Source organism: Triticum dicoccoides, chromosome 1A (assembly GCF_002162155.2).
Source record: "Triticum dicoccoides isolate Atlit2015 ecotype Zavitan chromosome 1A, WEW_v2.0, whole genome shotgun sequence".
NCBI classification, from domain to species: domain Eukaryota; kingdom Viridiplantae; phylum Streptophyta; class Magnoliopsida; order Poales; family Poaceae; genus Triticum; species Triticum dicoccoides.
The window spans coordinates 414113534-414136858 of record NC_041380.1 but is presented as its reverse complement, the minus strand read 5'-3'; the positions used below and the strand labels follow the sequence as shown (position 1 = coordinate 414136858).

The 23325-nt window shown below is 42.6% G+C and overlaps 2 protein-coding genes across 2 annotated transcripts in view; one reads left to right on the top strand and one right to left on the bottom strand.

The window, feature by feature from the left end:
* Positions 1-18009: 18009 nt before the first annotated feature.
* Positions 18010-23325, top strand: part of LOC119276581 (histone H3.2) — a 13212-nt gene continuing 7896 nt past the window's right edge. The window contains exon 1 of the mRNA XM_037557690.1: positions 18010-18497. Within this exon, the coding sequence (XP_037413587.1) occupies positions 18088-18497 (410 nt within the window). The 5' untranslated portion in view covers positions 18010-18087. The remainder of the gene's footprint in view (positions 18498-23325) is intronic.
* The window catches only part of LOC119276573 (histone H3.2-like), a 14404-nt gene continuing 9465 nt past the window's right edge, over positions 18387-23325 (bottom strand). Inside the window, exon 3 of the mRNA XM_037557679.1 lies at positions 18387-18497. Coding sequence (XP_037413576.1) covers positions 18495-18497 — 3 coding nt within the window. The 3' untranslated portion in view covers positions 18387-18494. The remainder of the gene's footprint in view (positions 18498-23325) is intronic.

The window sequence follows — 23325 nt, the reverse complement described above, 5'->3', positions numbered from 1 at the left end:
GATGAAGACGATGCTACTTCACCGCCACCTCCTTCAGCACGCTTCAACTCTGCTCCAAGCTCTTCAGCACCGCCAAACACCACCAACGACCCTGCTGCTTCACCTACTCCTCATGGGAATGAGTAGATGCTCTATGTCTTCAAACCTTTTTGGTCCTTACTGACAAAAGGGGGAGAAGCATATGAGGTTGATAGTCTTCAAGCGGGTCCATATGGGCGGGTGCTTTATATTTTGCTTCGTGCTTACAACTCTCGTTTTGCTACATTTGGTTCTTTGAGTTGTAACACTTAAACTCGATGGTCGTCTGCTATTTATCTGCCACCTTGTGTTGCGATGATAAATTCCGCATGTGCGACGATAAATTCCGCACTTAGATCATGCTGTAGACGTCCATTTTCCATTATGCATGTCATTATCTTCATATACTTTCACATGCATAGTGGATTGTCATCATAAGTTGAAGTGGATCTCCACAAGTACAACCTGCCATGTGCATTTGCATTCCAAAAGCAAATTACTTATATGCACATCTTCAGGGGGAGCCCTTGCAACTTATGAAGACAATTCCTTATCCTTTACAATTTCACAGATTATATTCCCCATTGAAAACTTCAACTAGTTTGTCATCAATCACCAAAAAGGGGGAGATTGTAAGTGCATCTAGTGCCACCCCTAGTTGGTTTTGGAGTATTGACGACAAACCTAGTTGAGGGACTAATGTGTTTGTGAGAGTTGCAGGATAACACAAGTAGAAGTCCCTCATTGATTCGGTTTTCCTACCAGAGATGACCCCTAAAAATGTATGAAGACATTGAAGTCAAAGGTGGTATATGAAGATATTCACATTGAAGACTATGACAAGAGAAGACACCACATGAGGCCTATGGAGCTCGAAGACTTAGATCTTTCGTAGTTCTCTTTCTTCTGTGTTGAGTCATAGGAACCACCGTACTGTTAAGTGGGGTCCAAGAGAACCAGTCAGAATGACTGAAGTGATGCTTAAACAAAACCTATGTCTTCGAGTGAAGACTTTGAGAGCGAATCTTCTCCAGAGTCGGGCAAGTCAGCTTTGCTTGAAGCCCAAGTAAAGTTGCCGTGTGAGTTTGAAATCTGACCGTTGGAACACGTGTCAGTTCCTTAGTGACCCAGGGTCATTTCGGACAAATCAGGTCGGGTTGCCAAGTGGCTATAAATAGCCCACCCCCTACAACCATAAACGGTTGGCTGCTCAGATTCAGAGTACGGCTTTTTTCGTTTGAGAGCAACCCACCTCGAAGCCTTTGAGAGAGAATTCCTTGCGAGGATAAAGCCCTAACCATCCAGAGCCAAAGAGAATTAGGCATCACTTAAGTCTTCTTGTCTGTGTGATCTGAAGACTTATTACACTTGAGGACTGTGCATCCTCCAGCCGGTTAGGCGTCGCGTTCTGAGCATCCAAGAGACATTGTGGATTTCCGGTGAGCAAAGTCTGTGAAGGTTTGGGAGTCTACCTTGAAGACTTACCAGAGTGATTGGGCGAGGTCTGTGTGACCTTAGCTCAAGGGGAATATGGTGAGGACTGGGTGTCCTGAGCTGCGTGTTTAGGACTGGGTGTCCGGGACTGTGTGTCCTAAGGTTTAAATACCTAGCCGCCCTAACCAGACGTACAGTTGTCACAGCAACTGGAACTGGTCCAACAAATCATTGTCTTCAGTGAGTCACTGGTTTCATCTTCCCTTCCCTTTACTTACTGTTACTCCTTGCGAAGTCATTGTATGTTCGCACTATCTTTTGTCTTCACTGAGTGACTGCGTGTTCTGTGTGGCTTCACAATATCTTCCTACATGATCCTTACTACATTGCTGCTATTAGTCATTGTGCTTTCACTCTATTGAATACTTGACTATGGCTTGCCTAGTGTAGTCTACCTTCCGCTGGAGGGTAATAGGTTTATTTCTATCGTTTGTCTTCATAACTTCCACGTTTTGAAGACTTTCATAAAAATCGCCTATTCACCCCCCTCTAGTCGATATAACGCACTTTCACTATGTGATACGAGATCATGGGACTATAAAAGATTGAAATTGGAATTTCATCAAAAGTATTACCCTATGCATCTTGTTCATCGTGATCGCAATTATATATATAATTTCTGGCCTCGCGAAGGAGAAAGCATCGCTCAAGCTTGGGGGAGGCTTAAATCAATGTTATATTCATGCCCCAATCATGAGCTCTCGAGAGAAATAATTATGCAAAGTTTTTATGCTCGGCTTTCTGAAAACAATCGCACCATGCTCGATACTTCCTGTGCTGGCTCTTTTATGATGAAGACTATTGAATTCAGATGGAATTTATTGGATAGAGTTAAACGCAACTCTGAAGATTGGGACCTCGACGAAGGTAAGGAGTCAGGTAAGACACCTAAGTTTGATTGTATTAAATCTTTTATGGATACCGATATTTTCCGTAAGTTTAGCACTAAATATGGACTTGACTCTGAGATAGTAGCTTCTTTCTGTGAATCTTTTGCTACTTATGTTGATCTCCCTAAGGAGAAGTGGTTTAAATATCATCCTCCCATAGAAGTAAAAGTAGTTGCACCTATTAAAGTTGAAGAAAAGACTGTCACTTATAATGATCCTATTGTTCCTACTTCTTATATTGAGAAACCACCTTTCCCTGTTAGAATAAAGGATCATGCTAAAGCTTCAACTGTTGTTCATAAAAGCAATATTAGAACTTATACACCTCCTGAGCAAGTTAAAGTAGAACCTAATATTGCTATTGTTAAAGATCTCTTGTCTGATAATATTGATGGGCATGTTATTCAGTTCGAAGGTGAAACTGCTAGAATTGCTAAACCGTGTGACAAAGATAAACATAGACCTGTGGTAGGCGTGCCTGTTATTTCTGTTAAAATAGGAGATCATTGTTATCATGGCTTATGTGATATGGGTGCTAGTGCTAGTGTTATACCTCATGACTTATACAAAGAAATTAAGAATGAAATTGCACCTGTTGAGTTAGAAGATATTGATGTTACTATTAAACTTGCTAATATAGATACTATTGCACCAATTGGAATTGTTAGAGATGTTGAAGTCTTGTGTGGGAAAACTAAATATCCTGCTGATTTTCTTGTTCTTACTTCTCCACAAGATAGCTTCTGTCCCATTATATTTGGTAGACCCTTCTTAAATACTGTCAATGCTACCATAGACTGCACTAAGAATATTGTTACTGTTGGTTTGGATGATATGGTTCATGAGTTTAATTTCTCTAAATTTAGTAAACAACATCGTGAGGAAGAATTACCTAGTAAGGATGAAATTATTGGTCTTGCTTCTATTGTCGTACCTCCTAGTGATCCTTTAGAACACTATTTGCTAGACCATGAAAATGATATGTTCATGAATGAAAGAAGGGAAATAGATGATGTATTCTTTAAACAGGAACCTATTCTGCAACACAATTTGCCTGTCGAAATTTTAGGGGATCCCCCTCCACCCAAGGGTGATCCCGTGTTTGAGCTTAAATCTTTACCTGATAATCTTAAATATGCTTATCTTGATGAAAAGAAGATATATCCTGTTATTATTAGTGCTAACCTTTCAGAGCATGAAGAAGAAAGATTATTGAAAACTCTGAAGAAGCATCGTGCTGCTATTGGATATACTCTTGATGATCTTAAGGGCATTAGTCCCACTCTATGTCAACATAAAATAAATTTGGAAGCAGATGCCAAACCAGTTCGTGATCCTCAACGACGTCTGAATCCTAAAATGAAAGAAGTGGTAAGAAAAGAAATACTAAAGCTTCTGGAGGCAGGAATAATCTATCCCGTTGCCGATAGTGAGTGGGTAAGTCCTGTCCATTGTGTCCCTAAGAAGGGAGGTATTACTGTTGTTCCTAATGATAAAGATGAATTGATTCCACAAAGAATTATCACAGGTTATAGGATGGTAATTGATTTCCGCAAATTAAATAAAGCTACTAAGAAAGATCATTACCCCTTACCTTTTATTGGTCAAATGCTAAAAAGATTATGCAAACATACACACTATTGCTTTCTAGATGGTTATTCTGGTTTCTCTCAAATACCTGTGTCGGCTAGAGATCAATCAAAGACTACTTTTACATGCCCTTTTGGTACTTTTGCTTATAGATGTATGCATTTTGGTTTATGTAATGCACCTGCTACCTTTCAAAGATGCATGATGACTATATTCTCTGACTTTTGTGAAAAGATTTTTGAGGTTTTCATGGATGACTTTTCCGTCTATGGTTCCTCTTTTGATGATTGCTTGAGAAATCTTGATCGAGTGTTGCAGAGATGTGAAGAAACTAATCTTGTCTTGAATTGGGAAAAGTGCCACTTTATGGTTAATGAAGGTATTGTCTTGGGGCACAAAGTTTCTGAAAGAGGTATTGAAGTTGATAAAGCCAAGGTTGATGCTATTGAAAAGATGCCATGTCCCAAGGACATCAAAGGTATAAGAAGTTTCCTTGGTCACGCTGGATTTTATAGGAGGTTCATTAAGGACTTCTCAAAAATTTCTCGGCCTCTGACTAATTTATTGCAAAAAGATATACCATTTGTCTTTGATGATGATTGTGAAGAAGCATTTGAAACACTTAAGAAAGCATTAGTCTCTGCACCTGTTGTTCAGCCACCTGATTGGAATTTACCCTTTGAAATTATGTGTGATGCTAGTGATTATGCTGTAGGTGTTGTTCTAGGGCAAAGAGTTGATAAGAAATTAAATGTTATCCATTATGCTAGTAAGACTCTAGACAATGCTCAAAGAAATTATGCTACTACTGAAAAAGAACTTTTAGCAGTTGTATTTGCTTGTGATAAGTTCAGACCTTATATTGTTGATTCTAAAGTAATTATTCACACTGATCATGCTGCTATTAAATACCTTATGGAAAAGAAAGATGCTAAACCTAGACTTATTAGATGGGTTCTCTTGCTGCAAGAATTTGATTTGCATATTGTTGATAGAAAAGGAGCTGAGAACCCCGTAGCAGACAACTTGTCTAGGTTAGAGAATGTTCTTGATGACCCACTACCTATTAATGATAGCTTTCCTGATGAACAATTAAATGTTATAAGTACTTCTCGTAGTACTCCTTGGTATGTTGATTATGCTAATTACATTGTTGCTAATTTTGTGCCACCTAGTTTCACATACCAACAAAAGAAAAAGTTCTTCTATGATTTGAGACATTACTTTTGGGATGACCCACATCTTTATAAAGAAGGAGTAGATGGTGTTATTAGACATTGTGTACCTAAGCATGAACAGGAAAAGATCCTACGCAAGTGTCACTCCGAAGCTTATGGAGGACACCACGCTGGAGATAGAACTGCACATAAGGTATTGCAATCCGGTTTTTATTGCCCTACTCTTTTCAAGGATGCCCGTAAGTTTGTATTGTCTTGTGATGAATGTCAAAGACTTGGTAATATTAGTAGATGTCAAGAAATGCCTATGAATTATTCTCTTGTTATTGAACCGTTTGATGTCTCAGGCTTTGATTATATGGGACCTTTTCCTGCCTCTAATGGATATACACATATTTTAGTTGTTGTTGATTACGTTACTAAGTGGGTAGAAGCTATTCCAACTAGTAGTGCTGATCATAACACTTCTATCAAAATGCTTAAGGAAGTTATTTTTCCGAGGTTTGGAGTCCCTAGATATTTAATGACTGATGGTGGTTCACACTTTATTCATGGTGCTTTCCGTAAAATGCTTGCTAAATATGATCATCTCCTTATCATCCACAGTCTAGTGGTCAAGTAGAATTGAGCAATAGAGAGCTCAAATTAATTTTGCAAAAGACTGTTAATAGGTCTAGAAAGAATTGGTCCAAGAAACTTGATGATGCACTATGGGCATATAGAGTTGCATACAAAAATCCTATGGGTATGTCTCCATATAAAATGGTATATGGAAAAGCATGTCACTTACCTCTCGAACTAGAACATAAGGCATATTGGGCTATTAAAGAGCTCAACTATGATTTCAAACTTGACGGTGAGAAGAGGTTATTTGATATTAGCTCACTTGATGAATGGAGAACCCAAGCATATGAAAATGCCAAGTTATTTAAAGAAAAAGTTAAAAGATAGCATGACAAAAGGATACAAAAGCGTGAGTTTAATGTAGGTGATTATGTATTGCTATACAACTCTCGTTTAAGATTTTTTGCAGGAAAACTTCTCTCTAAATGGGAAGGCCCCTGTGTTATCGAGGAGGTCTATCGTTCCGGTGCAATAAAAATCAACAACTTCGAAGGCACAAATCCGAAGGTGGTAAACGGTCAAAGAATCAAACATTATATTTCAGGTAATCCCATAAATGTTGAAACCAATATTATTGAAATCGTAACCCCGGAGGAATACATAAGGGACACTTTCCGGAATGTTTCAGACTCCGAAAGGGAATAGGTATGTGGTACGGTAAGTAAACCGACTCCAAAACAATTTCTAAGGCAATATTTCTCTATTTTGGAATATTTAGAAAAATAGAAAAATAAGTAGCAGTCCGGGAAGGACACGAGGGCCCCACGAGGGTGGTGGGCGCGCCCTACCCCTCTGGGCGCGCCTCCCTACCTCGTGAGCACCTCGTGTGCCTTTCGGACTCCGTTTTCTTGCACGATATGTATTTTGGTAGGTAAAAATTCATTATACATCCTCCCGAAGGTTTTGACTCCCATATCACGCAAATCTCCTCTGTTCTTGTTTCGAGCTGTTTTTCTGATAGATCTGGATCATCATGACAGCCCCAAGTGCCTCCAAGGACAAGTTCTTCAAGAAGGTCATTAACCCTTACCTTGCGGAGGTGCTGCGACACCCTCAAACCATTGAGTTGCGTGATGGGTTGCTGCACATCCGCGATGAGGAGGGACCAAAGGGGACCGGAAGCGTGGAGATGAGGCTCGAAGTAGTGGAACAACAAGTTTTCAAGTGTCAAAAGATGGTGGAACGGGGACTCAACTCCAACCACATGATGATCGCGGTGTTCACCAGCAACCACAAGTTGGATGCTGACAACATTGGGGAGGCCATCTTCAAGCTTCATGAGAAGATCGAGCACCTCCAGGCCCAAATCTATTACCTACAAAATCAAAACTGTGAGTATGAATATAGATTCAAAAGGATGAGTTTGTCTGCAAATTTGAGGATCTCGGAGACTCGATCATCCTTCTATGATGGTGAGCCTATGCCTTGGAAGATGGACGACAAGCTTGCTTCATCGACAAAACCTCCACCACCTTCTTCACCGACAAAGAAGGAGACATAATCACATGGGTATGGGCACTCCCCTTGGCAACTGCCAAGCTTGGGGGATGTGCCCCGGTATCGTATCACAATCACAACTCCTATCTTTACCATTTTTCTTAGTTCGATCCTATTAGTAGTATCTTGATCTAGTAGAATAAAGTTTATGGCATGATCTAGTTTTGAGTTTTGCTTCATGATCTCTCTTTGTAATCGAGTCCATGAGCTATATATAATAAAGATTAGTGTTGAGTTAAGGGCCTGATTATTTTGCCATGATCTTGGGTGAATAAAAGAAAAGAGAAAAAGAATAAAAAGAAACAACAAGTTCATATTGATCTTATTGAGAGTAATGACTTCACATAGAAAGAGTATGATGATTAGAAGTTGTTGGGGGTTGGCAGACATAGCTTTGGTCATTGTTGCAATTAATAGGAAGTAATAAGGAAAGAGAGGTTTCACATATAGATATATTATCATTGACATCTTTTATGATTGGAAGCACTCATTAAAATATGACATGCTAAAGAGTTGATGTTGGACAAGGAAGACAACGTAATGAGTTATGTCTTTCTTATATCTGAGATAAAGTATGTTGTCATGGATCCTCTAACTTGTTGAGCTTGCCTTTCCCCCTCATGCTAGCCAAATTCTCAGCACTAAGTAGAGATACTACTTGTGCTTCCAAATACCCTTAAACCAGTTTTGCCATGAGAGTCCACCATATCTACCTATGGATTGAGTAAGATCCTCCAAGTAAGTTGTCATCGGTGCAAAGCAATAAAAATTGCTCTAAATATGTATGATTGATTGGTGTGGGAGAAATAAGCTTTATACGATCTTGTGATGTGGAAGTAATAAAAGCGACGGACTGCATAATAAAGGTTCACATCACAAGGGGCAATATAAAGTGACGTTCTTTCGCATTGAGATTTTGTGCATCAAACCATAAAAGCGCATGGCAACCTCTGCTTCCCTCTGCGAAGAGCATATCCTTTATTATTATCTTCTATCTCATGCAAGAGTCATGGTGATCTTCACCTTTCCTTTTTCATTTTATCCTTTGGCAAGCTCAGCATGTTGGAAAGAACATGATATATATATCTAATTGGATGTAGGAGAGCATGAACCATTATTGTTGACATTACCCTTGAGGTAAAAGGTTGTGGGGCAAAACTATAAGCCCCTATCTTTCTCTGTGTCCGATTAAAACTCCATAACCACAAGTATCACGTGAGTGTTAGCAATTATGGAGGACTAAATGATAGTTGAGTATGTGGACTTGCTTTTTAGCTCTGACATAGACTCTTTCCGATGTTATGATAAATTGCAATTGCTTCAATGACTGAGATTATAGTTTGTCGGAGCCCAATAAGGTTTATGATTTATACATTTGCATTGTGAATAGATCATCACTTGAATATAAGTAATCATATGAAAAAATCTACATATGTTGTTGTTATGAGAATAATCATGATGCCTTCATGTCCGTATTTTATTTTTATCGACGCCTCTACCTCTAAACATGAGGACATATTTATTGTTATCGGCTTTTCGCTTGAGGACAAGCAAGGTCTAAGCTTGGGGGAGTTGATACGTCCATTTTGCATCATGCTTTTATATCGATATTTATCGCATTATGGACTGTTATTTCACTCTATGTCACAATACTTATGGTTATTCTCTCTTATTTTACAAGGTTTACATAAAGAGGGAGAATGCCGGCAGCTGGAATTCAGGGCTAGAAAAGGAGCAAATATTAGAGACCTATTCTGCGCAACTCCAAAAGTCCTGAAACTCCACGGAACGTCTTAAAATAAATAAAGAAAAATCCTCGCCAAAGATGAAGGCCAGGGGGCCCACATCCTGCTCACGAGGGTGGGGGGCGCCCCCCCTAGGGCGCGCCCCCCTACCTCGTGGGCCCCCTAGTGGGTCTCCGACGTCCATCTTCTCCTATATGAAGTCTTTCGATGAGAAAAAAATAGGAAGCAACCTTTCGGGACGAGACTCCGCCGCCATGAGGCGGAACCGAGGCGGAACCAATCTAGAGCTTCGGCAGAGCTGTTCTACCGGGGAAACTTCCCTCCGGGAGGGGGAAATCATCACCATCGTCATCACCAACGCTCCTCTCATCGGGAGAGGGCAATCTCCATCAACATCTTCACCAGCACCATCTCATCTCCAAACCCTAGTTCATCTCTTGTATCCAATTCTTGTCTCAAAGTCTGGGATTGGTGCTAGTAGGTTGCTAGTAGTGTTGATTACTCCTTGTAGTTGATCCTAGTTGGTTTATTTGGTGAAAGATCATATGTGCAGATCCTTTATGCATATTATTACCCCTCCGATTATGAACATGAATATGCTTTGTGAGTAATTACGTTTGTTCCTGAGGACAAGGGAGAAGTCTTGCTATTAGTAGTCATGTGAATTTAGTATTCGTTTGATATTTTGATAAGATGTATGTTGTCTAGCCTCTAGTAGTGTTATGTGAACATCGACTACATAACACTTCACCATTATTTGGGCCTAGCGGAAGGCATTGGGAAGTAATAAGTAGATGATGGGTTGCTAGAGTGACAGAAGTTTAAACCCTAGTTTATGCGTTGCTTCATAAGGGGCTGATTTGGATCCATATGTTTCATGCTATGGTTAGGTTTACCTTAATACTTTTGTTGTAGTTGCGGATGCTTTCAATAGAGGTTAATCATAAGTGGGATGCTTGTCCAAGTAAGAACAGCACCCAAGCACCGGTCCACCCACATATCAAATTATCAAAGTATCGAACGCGAATCATATGAACGTGATGAAAACTAGCTTGACGATATTCCCATGTGTCCTCGGGAGCGCTTTTCCTATTATAAGAGTTTGTTCCAGCTTGTCCTTTGCTACAAAAAGGATTGGGCCACCTTGCTGCACCTTGTTTAATTTTGTTACTTGTTGCTCGTTACAATTTACCTTATTACAAAACTATCTGTTACCACTTATTTCAGTACTTGCAGAGAATACCTTGCTGAAAACCGCTTATCATTTCCTTCTACTCCTCGTTGGGTTCGACACTCTTACTTATCGAAAGGACTACGATAGATCCCCTATACTTGTGGGTCATCAGTCATCTCAATAAGTGTTCTGTTCTTGTGTTCCACGACGCCATTCTGCTGCGGCGTGTACAGAGCTGAGAACTCATGAGTGATGCCCAAAGTATCAAGATAAGTGTCGAGGCTAGTGTTCTTGAATTATGTGCCATTATCACTTCTGATGTGCTTGATCTTGACGCTATAGTTGTTAATGGCTCGATTGGCGAAGCGTCTGAAGACATCCTGCACTTCAATCTCGTAGAGGATTATATGCACCCATGTATATCTTGAATAATCATCAACAATGACGAAGCCATAGAGACAAGCAGCAGTAGTAAGAGTTGAGTAGTGAGTGGGACCAAAGAGGTCCATGTGTAGCAGTTCGAAGGGTTGAGTCGTTGTCATGATTGTCTTCGAGGGATGCTTGGCCCTCGTCATCTTTCCAGCTTCACAGGCACAGCATAGGTGATCCTTCTTGAACTTGACGCCCTCGATGCCTATGACATGCTTCTTCTTTGCAAGAGTGTGCAAGTTCCTCATGCCAGCATGCCCTAGCCTCCGATGCCAGAGCCAACATTCTGAAGCTTTTGCTAGAAGACATACGGCAAGTTGTGGTCCTGCTGAGAAATCTACCACGTACAAATCATCTTTTCGATACCCTTCAAAGACTAGAGACTTGTCAGATTCCATTAGAACTAGGCAACGATATCTTCCAAATATCACAATCATGTTTAAATCACAAAGCATTGAGACAGACATTAAGTTGAAACCAAGGGATTCAACAAGCATCACTTTATCCATGTGTTGATCCCTTGAGATTGCAACTCTACCTAGACCCAATACCTTGCTTTTACAAGTATCAGCAAATGTGATGTGACTCTTGTCAGATGCACGTAAAGTTGAGTCCATGAGAAGACTTCGCTTGCCAGTCTCATGAGGTGCCCCTCACCTTGATCTCTTCGCCCCTCGTGAGCCAGCCTAGTGAGGCCGCCCCTGAGGAGGCCTTGCATCGTCCACCTTGCGAGGCTTGGCCCCTCGCGAGGGTCTTGAATGTTTGTTGGTGAAGATGGGTCGTACAGGGCCGCCGGTGGAGCCATGCTGCGGGCCGGAGGCAGGCAAGTATGGGGACCCCCATTCCCAGAACGCCGACAGAACTTATTGGGGACTTCATATCTCTCAATCCGGGCATTTTCTTGAAATATTAACTTCAACTCCTGGAACATCTCATATGCTCCATGACATTCAAAACGTCGTTGAAGTCCTGGTTCTAAGCTGTAAAGCATGGCACACTGGACTATCGAGTAGTCATCAGCTTTGCTCTGCCAGACGTTCATAACGTCTGGAGTTGCTCCTGCAGTGGGTCTTGCACCTAGCGGTGCTTCCAGGACGTAATTCTTCTGTGCAACAATGAGGATAATCCTCAAGTTATGGACCCAGTTTGTGTAGTTGCTACCATCATCTTTCAACTTAGCTTTCTCTAGGAACGCATTAAAATTCAAGGGAACGATAGCACGGGCAATTGATCTACGACAACATAGACATGCAAAATACTATCAGGTACTAAGTTAATGATAAATTAAAGTTCAGTTAATCATATTACTTAAGAACTCCCACTTAGATAGACATCTATATAGTCATCTAAGTGATCACGTGATCCATATCAACTAAACCATGTCCGATCATCACGTGAGATGGAGTAGTTTTCAATGGTGAACATCACTATGTTGACCATATCTACTATATGATTCACGCTCGAACTTTCGGTCTCAGTGTTCCGAGGCCATATCTGCATATGCTAGGCTCGTCAAGTTTAACACGAGTATTCTGCGTGTACAAACTTGGCTTGTACTTGTTGTATGTGAACGTAGAGCTTATCACACCTAATCATCACGTGGTGTCTCGGCACGACGAACTATAGAAACGATGCATACTCAGGGAGAACACTTATACCTTGAAATTTAGTGAGAGATCATCTTATAATGCTACCGATGTACTAAGCAAAATAAGATGCATAAAAGATAAACATCACATGCAATCAAAATAAGTGATATGATATGGCCATCATCATCTTGTGCCTTTGTTATCCATATCCAAAGCACCGTCATGATCACCATCGTCACCAGCTTGACACCTTGATCTTCATCGTAGCATCATTGTCATCTCGCCAACTATTGCTTCTACGACTATCGCTACCGCTTAGTGATAAAGTAAAGCAATTACATGGCAATTGCATTTCATACAATAAAGCGACAACCATATGGCTCCTTCCAGTTGCCGATAACTTTTACAAAACATGATCATCTCATACAATAATTTATATATCATCACGTCTTGACCATATCACATCACAACAAGCCCTACAAAAACAAGTTAGACGTCCTCTAATTTGTTGTTGCAAGTTTTACGTGGCTGCTACGGGCTTCTAGCAAGAACCGTTCTTACCTACACATCAAAACCACAACGAATTTTTGTCAAGTGTGTTGTTTTAACCTTCAACAAGGACCGTGCGTAGTCAAACTCGATTCAACTAAAGTTGGAGAAACAGACACCCGCTAGCCACCTGTGTGTGAAGAACGTCTGTAGAACCAGTCTCATGAACGCGGTCATGTAATGTCGGACTCGGACGCTTAATCCAACAATACCGCTGAATCAAAGTAAGACGTTGCTGGTAAACATTATGACTATTATCGCCCACAACTCATTGTGTTCTACTCGTGCATATAACATATACGCATAGACCTGGCTCGGATGCCACTTTTGGTGAACGTAGTATTTCAAAAAATTCCCTATGATCACGCAAGATCTATCTAGGAGAAGCATGGCAACGAATGGGAAGAGTGTGTCCACATACCCTCGTATATCGTAAGCGGAAGCGTTTAGTAACGCGGTTGATGTAGTCGAACGTCTTCGTGATCCAACCGATCCAAGTACCGAACGTACGGCACCTCTGCATTCAGCACACATTCAGCTCGATGACGTCCCTTGATCTCTTGATCCAGTTGAGGATGATGGAGAGTTCCATCAGCACAACGGTGTGGTGATGGTGATGATGAAGTTACCGGCGCAGGGCTTCGCCTAAGCACTACGACAATATGTCCGAGGTGTGTAACTATGGAGGGGGGCACCGCACATGGTTAAGAGAAACTTGTGTGTTCTAGGGTGCCCCCCTGCCCCCATATATAAAGGAGGAGAGGGGAGGCCGGCCGGCCCTGTGGGGCACCCCAGGAGGAGGGAGTCCTAGTAGGATTCCACCTAGAGGAAAGGGGAAAGAAGGAAGGAAGAGGGGGAGGGAAGGAAAGGGGGACGCCGCCCCCTTCCCCTAGTCCAATTCGGACCCAAGGGGGGCGGCCAGCCCCTTGTGGCCCTTTCTCTCTTCCCACTAGGCCCATCAAGGCCCATTAGTTCCCCCGGGAGGTTCCGATAACCCTCCGGCACTCCCATAATTATCCGGTACCTCTCGGAACTCATCCGGTGTCCGAATAACATCGTCCAATATATCAATATTCATGTATCGACCATTTTGAGACTCCTCGTCATGTCCGTGATCTCATCCGGGAATCCGAACAATCTTTGGTCATCAAATAACGTAACTCATAATACAAATCGCCATCGAACGTTAAGCGTGCGGACCCTGCGGGTTCGAGAACTATGTATACATGACCGAGACACATCTCGGGTCAATAACCAATAGCGGAACTTGGATGCTCATATTGGCTCCTACATATTCTACGAAGATCTTTATCGATCAAACCGCATAACAACATATGTTGCTCCCTTTGTCATTGTTATGTTACTTGCCCGAGATTCGATCGTCGGTATCATCATACCTAGTTCAATATCGTTACCGGCAAGTCTCTTTACTCGTTCCGTAATGCATCATCCCGCAACTAACTCATTAGTCACATTGCTTGCAAGGCTTATAGTGATGAGCATTACCGAGAGGGCCCAGAGATACCTCTCCGAAACACGGAGTGACAAATCCTAATCTCGATCTATGCCAACTCAACAAACACCATCGGAGACACCTATAGAGCATCTTTATAATCACCCAACTACTTTGTGACATTTGATAGCACACAAGGTGTTCCTCCGGTATTCGGGAGTTGCATAATCTCATAGTCAGAGGAACATGTATAGGTCATGAAGAAAGCAATAGCAATAAAACTAAACGATCATGTATGCTAAGCTAACGGATGGGTCTTGTCCATCACATCATTCTCTAATGATGTGATCCCGTTCATCAAATGACAACACATGTCTATGGTCAGGAAACTTAACCATCTTTAATTAACGAGCTAGTCTAGTAGAGGCATACTAGGGACACTATGTTTGTCTATGTATCCACACATGTACTAAGTTTACGGTTAATACAATTCTAGCATGAATAATAAACAGTTATCATGATAAGGAAATATAAATAACAACTTTATTATTACCTCTAGGGCATATTTCCTTCACCAACCTCGTCGTGCTCTTCCGGGCGTAAAACTTCATTGAAACCGCCAAAGCAGAGCCATGGAAGATTGCTTAAAGTGTTGATATTTTTAACGTATCCCACATTTGATGCCTCAAGTGTGTTTGAGCTTCCCCATATACCACTGTAGCTCTCCATGGATCATGTCCCTCCTCCATCACCGAGCAGTCAATGTGACAGACTGAATCACCAAGAATTTCCACCTTTGTTTCATTCTTCCAGAAAATACCAATACCACCGCTTCTCCCTTGACTGTCTACAACAAAACCATGATCATATCCAAGAGTGTCTGCTAGTGCCTATGCCCTAGAGACAACTATCTGAGTTTCTACAACACATAAGAGGGTAGGGGAAAATTTCCTCGTGAAATCACGAAGTTCACGGACTGTCGAGGCTTTGCCCGCGTCTCGACAATTCTAGCAGAGCACACTCATTGGGCCCGAGGGGCGTCCCCTTAGGAGCCCACCAATGATTTTTTTGCTGGAGTATTGTCTCCTTCCTTGCCTTCCTGATTTATCCTTGGCCTCCTCGGATCTCTCTTAGGTGGTGGGCTAACAACTGCTATCCATCTTGTTGTCTCAGGTGGTGCTTCTTGATCATCATACAGAACATCATCCAGATCCTCCTCTCGAAGCCCCAGCTCTGCCATCATCCTTTCCAGATCCGCCGCGGAATCCGGTACGGCTGTATCTGTTGCCGACGATCCATCTGCAGTCTTACTTGAACCCTTTCCCGACATCTACAAAAACCGGGTGTTGCAGGAACCCTAACGCCCCTCGGCTCCAGGGGATCGATCAAGGCCCAAAAGTGATGCCAGGATCACCCCTCAGATGGCCCGAATCAAAGCGGCAGAGGGACCGGGGGAGGGAAAGAAACATAACTCGACGGCGGCTGGATCGCCTACGGGAGAAACAGACACTAACGAGAGGGGAAAAAACTTTGGAACGGGACCTCCTAACCGGCGATAAAGCGATGGTTGCTGGTTTTGGCGCCCATGCGCCCGCCAAATGGGCCGGCCTGCTCGTCTCGTATGCTCGCCTTGCCTCGTTCGTTTCAGTCGCCGTGCATATCGCCTCGTTCGCTCGATCGTGGTTGACCAGTCAATCGTTGAACTTTGAAAATATAAGAAAAAGATTAAAAAATCCAAAAAATAAAGAAATGTTTTCAAATTTTGAAAAAAAATCACATACTACAAAATAGTTCACGAATTAAAAAATACTCATCAAATTTGAAAAGTTCATTGATTTTGAAAAAAAGTTTATCGAATTTGAGAAAAGAGTTCACAAACTTAAAAAAATCACCAATTTTTAAAAAAGTTCATCGAATTTGAGAAAAAGTTCACCGAAACCTTCTCCTTCCTAATGCTGAATCCGCGCTCTCTGGCGTGCTTATTATAGAATGCATATGCCTCCCATTGTGATCCAAAAGTCATAGACACGACCTTCCAATGTGTCTGTGGTGCCTGTTGCTGCATTTCATCCATATCAACTTCACCGTCATCGTCATGGCCATCATCACCACTACGACCATCCAGATCATCCTACAAAATTACACATAAGCACATGTAAGTTGTCATCATTTACTTCATATGATCATGTGACGTACAAAATGTTGGAACAAACCTGGCTCAAGTTATCGGCGAAAGATTCTTGAAAAACATTTTCCTCATTCTGGACATCAACATCTTCCTGCAGATAAAAACACAACATACACGTGTAAGTAGCCATGTGGTTGTTTGTTAGGCAAAATCAATGTGCACGTCACTTATGTTTTCACTACAAGCATCATCCTCATTCTGTTGAAAGTCCTCCTCAGGTAAATTATCGTATGACGACCATGGTTCGTTGTCGCTACTATAATCATCTTTGTTATTGCAATCCTTATGGGTACGATTGACATTATCGCTACCATACTCATCATCCGTGTAGAGGAGTGCATCCGTATATCCAGTTTCTTCCTCCATCATTGCACAACATTAAAAAAGAATCATATCTCAGTTCAAAATCAAACTAGATGTACTGGGGTCATGCCGATGAATAGTTAAACAACAACAATATCGTTCCAAATTATTATTTGCAGCAACTAAATCGTTTTGATGCGAGGTTTACATGACAAACCTAGGGGGTGGCGGGTGTCGATGTTGCGCGACTAAGCCGTGAGGTATGTGGACTCCGATGTGATTGCGGATGACGACGAGGACGGAGGCTGCTGCGTGATTCCGGATGGCGATGACGTTGATGTTGTGCACGGAGGCCAGATCACGGTGCGGAATGCGGATGACCACTACTTCGACGACGAGGACAGAAGGCAGATCAGGGTTGTTACCGAAGCAAGCCTCTTTAAATTGTCAAGTTCGGCCAGTCACTGTCCATTTCTTGCTAGAAGCTGGTTACTGTTCAAAGTGGTGATCTGGACTCTCATTTTTATGCACCGTTGGTGAATCTACTATAGGAGCGGTCTGCTGGTTGTAGTTGCTGACTTGGCGTGCCAGTATCATGGACCAGTAATATTGACTCTTGTTTGTAGAGTTTGGATTTCAAATGGAATGTGAAATGTGTGTACTTAACTGAAGGAATTGAAACTTCTAGCAGCCGTTGGTGTTTGCCTGTTCTAGCAGTCTGGAGTACTTTTATTTAAGAGGGCAAGAGCATGGCCTTGGTGCTTGCCTGTTCTTGGTGATATGTTCTGGCATACATTTGTTTTCTTCTTGGTGCTTGTGCGCAATATGTATAATCTGCGCCAGTGCATCACATCAGTATACAGAAGTGAGCGACTGAGGTGACTCGTTTTGATTTTATATTTTTGTAGCCACGACGGGTGGTCTGGTCCTGACGTAAAAACCGGAACGGGAAGAAATACGCTGGTTACAGGCTGCAATTTTGGCCCATCTGGATCATGCCACTCGTCTGAACTTTTGAAGAGAGGCCGACGCAGCCCAGAGCCCACAGTTGCGGCAGCCCGAGCACGCAGCTGCAACTAACCAATCAGAATCGAGGAACACCCACGCCACGGATCGCTGCCCACGATCCGCGTGCCTCAGCCGAAACCAAATCCTCACCATCCATGGCTCGCAGATCCAACGCTCGAAACTCGCCTCTCCCGAAACACAGAGCGCCGAAAGAGCGGAAAATTCCCCGGACTCGCGCCCACCGGCCGCCCCCTCTCGTTAAAAGGAGCCCCGAATCCTTCCCTTGTTCCTCATTCCACTCCCCAAATCTCCCGAGCAATCCTCTCTCCGCGCCCACGCAGCAAGCCCTCCACTCCCGATGGCCCGCACGAAGCAGACGGCGAGGAAGTCCACCGGCGGCAAGGCGCCGCGCAAGCAGCTGGCCACCAAGGCGGCTCGCAAGTCCGCCCCGGCCACCGGCGGCGTGAAGAAGCCGCACCGCTTCCGCCCCGGCACCGTCGCGCTCCGGGAGATCCGCAAGTACCAGAAGAGCACCGAGCTGCTCATCCGCAAGCTGCCCTTCCAGCGCCTGGTGCGGGAGATCGCGCAGGACTTCAAGACCGACCTCCGCTTCCAGAGCTCCGCCGTCTCCGCGCTGCAGGAGGCCGCCGAGGCCTACCTCGTCGGGCTCTTCGAGGACACCAACCTCTGCGCCATCCACGCCAAGCGCGTCACCATCATGCCCAAGGACATCCAGCTCGCCCGCCGCATCCGTGGCGAGAGGGCCTAGTATGCTTCCTAGAATCCTAGTGTCTGATCTGTTCTCGAGGTGTAGAGATGTGTTAGTTTCTTATCAGCCCGTGTCTGTGGTAGTAAGGTTCCTTGATGGTTGCGTTATGGTGTGGTGTATGTGATGGTACCATCTTGTTATCATCATCAATGAGAAGTTAGCAATCTGATTTCAAACATGCCTGCTTGTTCGTCTGGTTTATCGATGGATTTAGCCCTCAACGTTTTGGCAGCATTTGCTGCTAAAGGTGCCACTGAATTTGATGAACATGACGCTCATATGCCCCAGTTCAGTTCAATCTGAAACTGCTCACCTTGTATAATTCGAGTCCTGTTTCCTAATGCCCTTGCTCTGTCAATTCCTTTTTTTCCCTTCTAATCTTTACTCTCAATTGTTGTGTGGAAAGGAACATAGTGGATTGGATAACTGCCTCTTTAGCTATTTGTTGCCGGAGGTTGTCCCATAAACAAGTGTAGGGATCTGTACTCTTTTTGGTGTGTATCCATGGAAGCTCTTTGTCGAAAAAATCCATGGAAGCTATGAAATTCTGGCGGTTCTAAGTGTAACCGCTTTTGCAGTATCATGTGATGTTTTATTTACTCCTGTGTTTGTGGGTTTTGGACTCCAAATGGAATGGTAAATATCTGCACTCTGTTGAAGAATTAGTAAACTTTGTGACTCGACACTGTAGTTTAAATATAATTTTGAATCTGAGATAGCTCAATCAGTGTAATTGTGTCTTGTAATAGGCATTTGGTAGTAGTAGCACATAAAAAAAATCAACTATAGCATCTTATATAGACTGAATTATTTCCAGTATTTGTTACTCTTCTGCACCAAATTGTGTCCAGTCTTCAGCTTGGGTTGTTTGTTGTCTCAGGTTAGCTGCATCACTTAGCAATGTTTTCTTATCAGCTTCCTTGTTCATCCACCAGGCCATTAGTATGATAAATTCTCTAGTATCCATCACAGCATCACTCAAGCGTGAAGAAGTCTTAATTCTCTAGTAATATTTTGATAATGGTAGAATGCAGTGAGGACTTGATGGCAAATGAAGACGTTTGCATCATGGAGTTTGTTGACAAGAGCTCCATACCGACTACTATCAGGTTTGAGGAGACTCGTCATCATATTCCCAGTTATATATAATCACTATTATAACAGTGACAGTTTCCTCCCTCAAATTGCTTGGGTTTAGGCGAACAAAGTTTGCAGGGAACTCTAGTGCATAACCATTTCTTCCACTATGTCTTACTGCAATGTATTCAGTTTATCTACAAAGTTTATATATCTCAGCTCATACAACTGAACCAAATATAAACATATCAGCATTAGATGCCCAATATTGAAAAAACTAAATGATCTATCAGATGCTGAACATTTTCTACCTATTAAGATGACACCAAGCTAATTGCTATTTACTCTGGTTTAAACTTTCAGGTATGGTTTAGTCAACGCGCAATTACATTTTGTATTTCGACAATTCTCCAAGTTGTGCATGCCGTGATCCTGTCGGTTGCAGCAGAGTATTTCAGATCAGAATTACACTATTTATCTTCTCTTTTAGATGGAAAACAGGCGAAGTATGCTAATATTTCTAACTTTGACATTCTCGAGTGCAGCCTCTTTCCGGAGCCCTCTGCTCAGCAAGGGTGAGTTGCTGGCTAATTTTTTGTCAAAATACGTGAGACAGATGCCATTCAGAGATTAAGCAACACATGACGGCTTCACTACCCCCCTTATGAAGAAACTGGTCGGCATTTGATAAGTGACCTGTCGAGTTTACGAGGCTTTGCTTCTTGTAGTTGGCTTGCCATGATACTCAACAGAACACACTTTTTAAGGACACGTGTAGCTGTAAATTCCTCATTGATGGGAGTAATCTTACTGCACAAAAATAGATACAGTAGATGATTTAAACCCTTCGTTCATCTATTTACATCTTTAGGTATTATCCAGAAAATATAGTAGTATTGTCTGCAGTCCTCTGTTTATATTTTAAGTGTTAGGCTCTTCGAGGACAACAACCTCTGCGCCATCCACGCCAAGCGTGTCACCATCATGCCCAAGGACATCCAGCTCGCCCGCCGCATCCGTGGCGATAGGGCCTAAGACTGCTTCGTAGCGTCTGATCTGGAAGTGTAGAAATGTTAGATTCGTCTTAGCGTGTGTTGCGTGGTGGAGTGATCTTTTATCGTGGTAGGAAGATTCCTCGTTCGTGCTATCATGGCTGTGTTGTGTTCTAGTGTATGCCTGATGTTACCCTCTTGTTATCTGATCTTAATTTTTTGCTTCGTGATGCCTTTCTTTGTTTGTAAACTTGAAATATCTACCAACAGTTTGAGTGTTATCCATATCCTTGATCGAATTTTCTGTGAACTTATATGCCTAAAGCCCCACGAAATGTCCCTTTGCTCCTTCAGTGTTCAGTTTGTTCCACCTCATGATTAGTAGGCTTAACCCCCTGATGTTTGCTAGGTACTGCAACAATGAAAGTTTATGAAATCTGTCTGCTTGTTTTCTACACTGTACGTCTGGTTCCTGACATAGAGCCCCACACTATGTCTTGTTATTCTTTTTTTTTTGTTGAAATTATCTACACTGTCTTAATTTTCTACATTGTCTTGTTATTCTGAACCATTGCATTTGTTGAAATTATCAAAAGTTCAGTATTCATTTCTTTCTGTTGATATTACTTGGTTGTTGCATTTCTACTGAGATCATCTTTCGGCTTGCAGAGTTTGTGCTAGGAGTAGTAATTTAGCAAAGCTATGAGTCGCCTGGCAACTTGTCAAAGCAAGGCCTGCTAGTTTTGTATGCTTATGTCATTCAATCTTTGGAAGACACCATTTTTCCTATCCTGAACAAGTAAAAATAAGACTATGGCTCTATTTTTCTGACTATAAACTGTAGTATAATTGGCATATTCAATTGTGAAACTTGTCTTTGATAATCCTCATTCCCATCAGAAGAAAGTCTCTATTTTTTAGATACATCTGAACAATCGCTTGATAAATGACAGTATGGTGCGTCCAGATATCATGTGTTGACTAAACTAATAGCCGTTCAAATCAGCCATCCATACAACAGTCCTTTTTTTAAAAGACCCAGCAAATTGCTGGCGTTTCATTGATTGAGCAGAGGAGAGCGACAAAATGTTGTTGATCAAGTGATCAATGGGATGCAAGAAAAATTACAGTGATACAACAGTCCTTCCAAACCCATATATTTGTATCATTTCAGAACCAAAAAGGAAACCTTATGTAATACTGCAGAACTGTAAAAGTATTAAGTGGTGCCATTTCCCCCCTTTTTTTGCAAGCACTTGTTGGGGATTAATGATTGATGACTAGTAGTATACAGCAGCTGTTGCATTATGTATGCCTGAAGAGCGATGGCTACTGGAGTAACTAAACATCAGCTCAACTGCTGCCGTTGCGTTTCTTATTGCTCCAAGGTTATTTGTTTCGGAAATGTTCTCTATCTCTTAATGCAACTGGAGTATCTAGCAAACATCAGCTCAACTGCCGCCGTTGCATTTCTTATTGCTCCAAGGTTATCTGTTTCTGTTCCCTTTAATGCAACTTTGCTGTGAAAACCGCATTATTCAGAGCTCCGCCGTCTCCGTGCTGCAGTAGGGCGCCGAGGCCTACCTCGTCGGCCTCATCAGGGACACACCTTTGTGCCATCCGTGGTGAGAGGGCGGCCTAGGTTGCTTCCTGCTTCCTAGTTTCTGACCTGAAGGTGTAGAGATGTGCTAGTTTCTTCTTATTAGCCTGTGGTCCGTGGTAGTAAGATTCCTCGTTTGGGCTGTGATGCAGCATCTGATTAATGTTACCATCTTGTGATCATCATCAATGGGAAGTTACCAATCTGATCTTAAACATCACTGCTTGTTTTTACGATTTCAGCAAACGGTTTGGATTATCCCAATGGTTAGATTTCTCGCTGAAAAGGTTTTCAAAACTGCTTCTCTTTCAGCTTCAGTGATCTCGGCTATGTCAATTTTTAGCACTTCGTTTGCTGGAATTAGTTGGTGCCACTGTATCTGACGAACCTGATTTCCGTATGCTCCAGCTCAGTTCAATGTGCCCCCCGCTGACAGTGTGATCTTACTGATGTTGCTCCAAACCATTTCATGACCGTGATATTGCCCTTGCAAAGCTTTTGGACAGTTCTTCCATTTTCAATGTATACAGTCAAGTGATCCGAGCAAACCTTGCCACCCTCTTGCTTTCAAGATTGCCAATAGCCTCTTAGTATCTGCCACAGTTGGTTCTCTTAGATACTAAGGTCCAAACACCTCGATCACGACAATTGCAAACCTGACCATATCATTTCCGCATGTGCTCTCGGACATTCGTAGATACTCATCCCACGAATCAGCGGTTGTGCCATAGGAAAGCATCTACAGTGCGATCGTGCACTTCTGATAACCAGAGAACCCAATCCTTCCCACAACATCCTTTTTCAAGATGTAGTCATCAAAGGATCGGACACTATGGTAATGCTGGTCGAAGACATTTCGCGCATACGAAATCGCCGGCGAAAATTGTCCGCGAAGTGGGCATCGGGGGCAAAGTAGTCGGTCCATGACCATCAAATGGTCGTGTGCCGGTTGTTATTGAGCACTTGATGACCCTTGATCGATCCCTTGAAATTGAGAGCATGCTCCTCCACACGCTTCGCGTCTGCAAGCACCGCCTACATCATCGCCTTCTCATGCGTGTAGTCCTCCTCGTCGGACGAGCCGGACAAGGAGAAGCGGCATGGAGCCCGGGTGTACCGTTGGAGGTGATGGCCTAGTCGGACTCCCGCAAAGCCCCC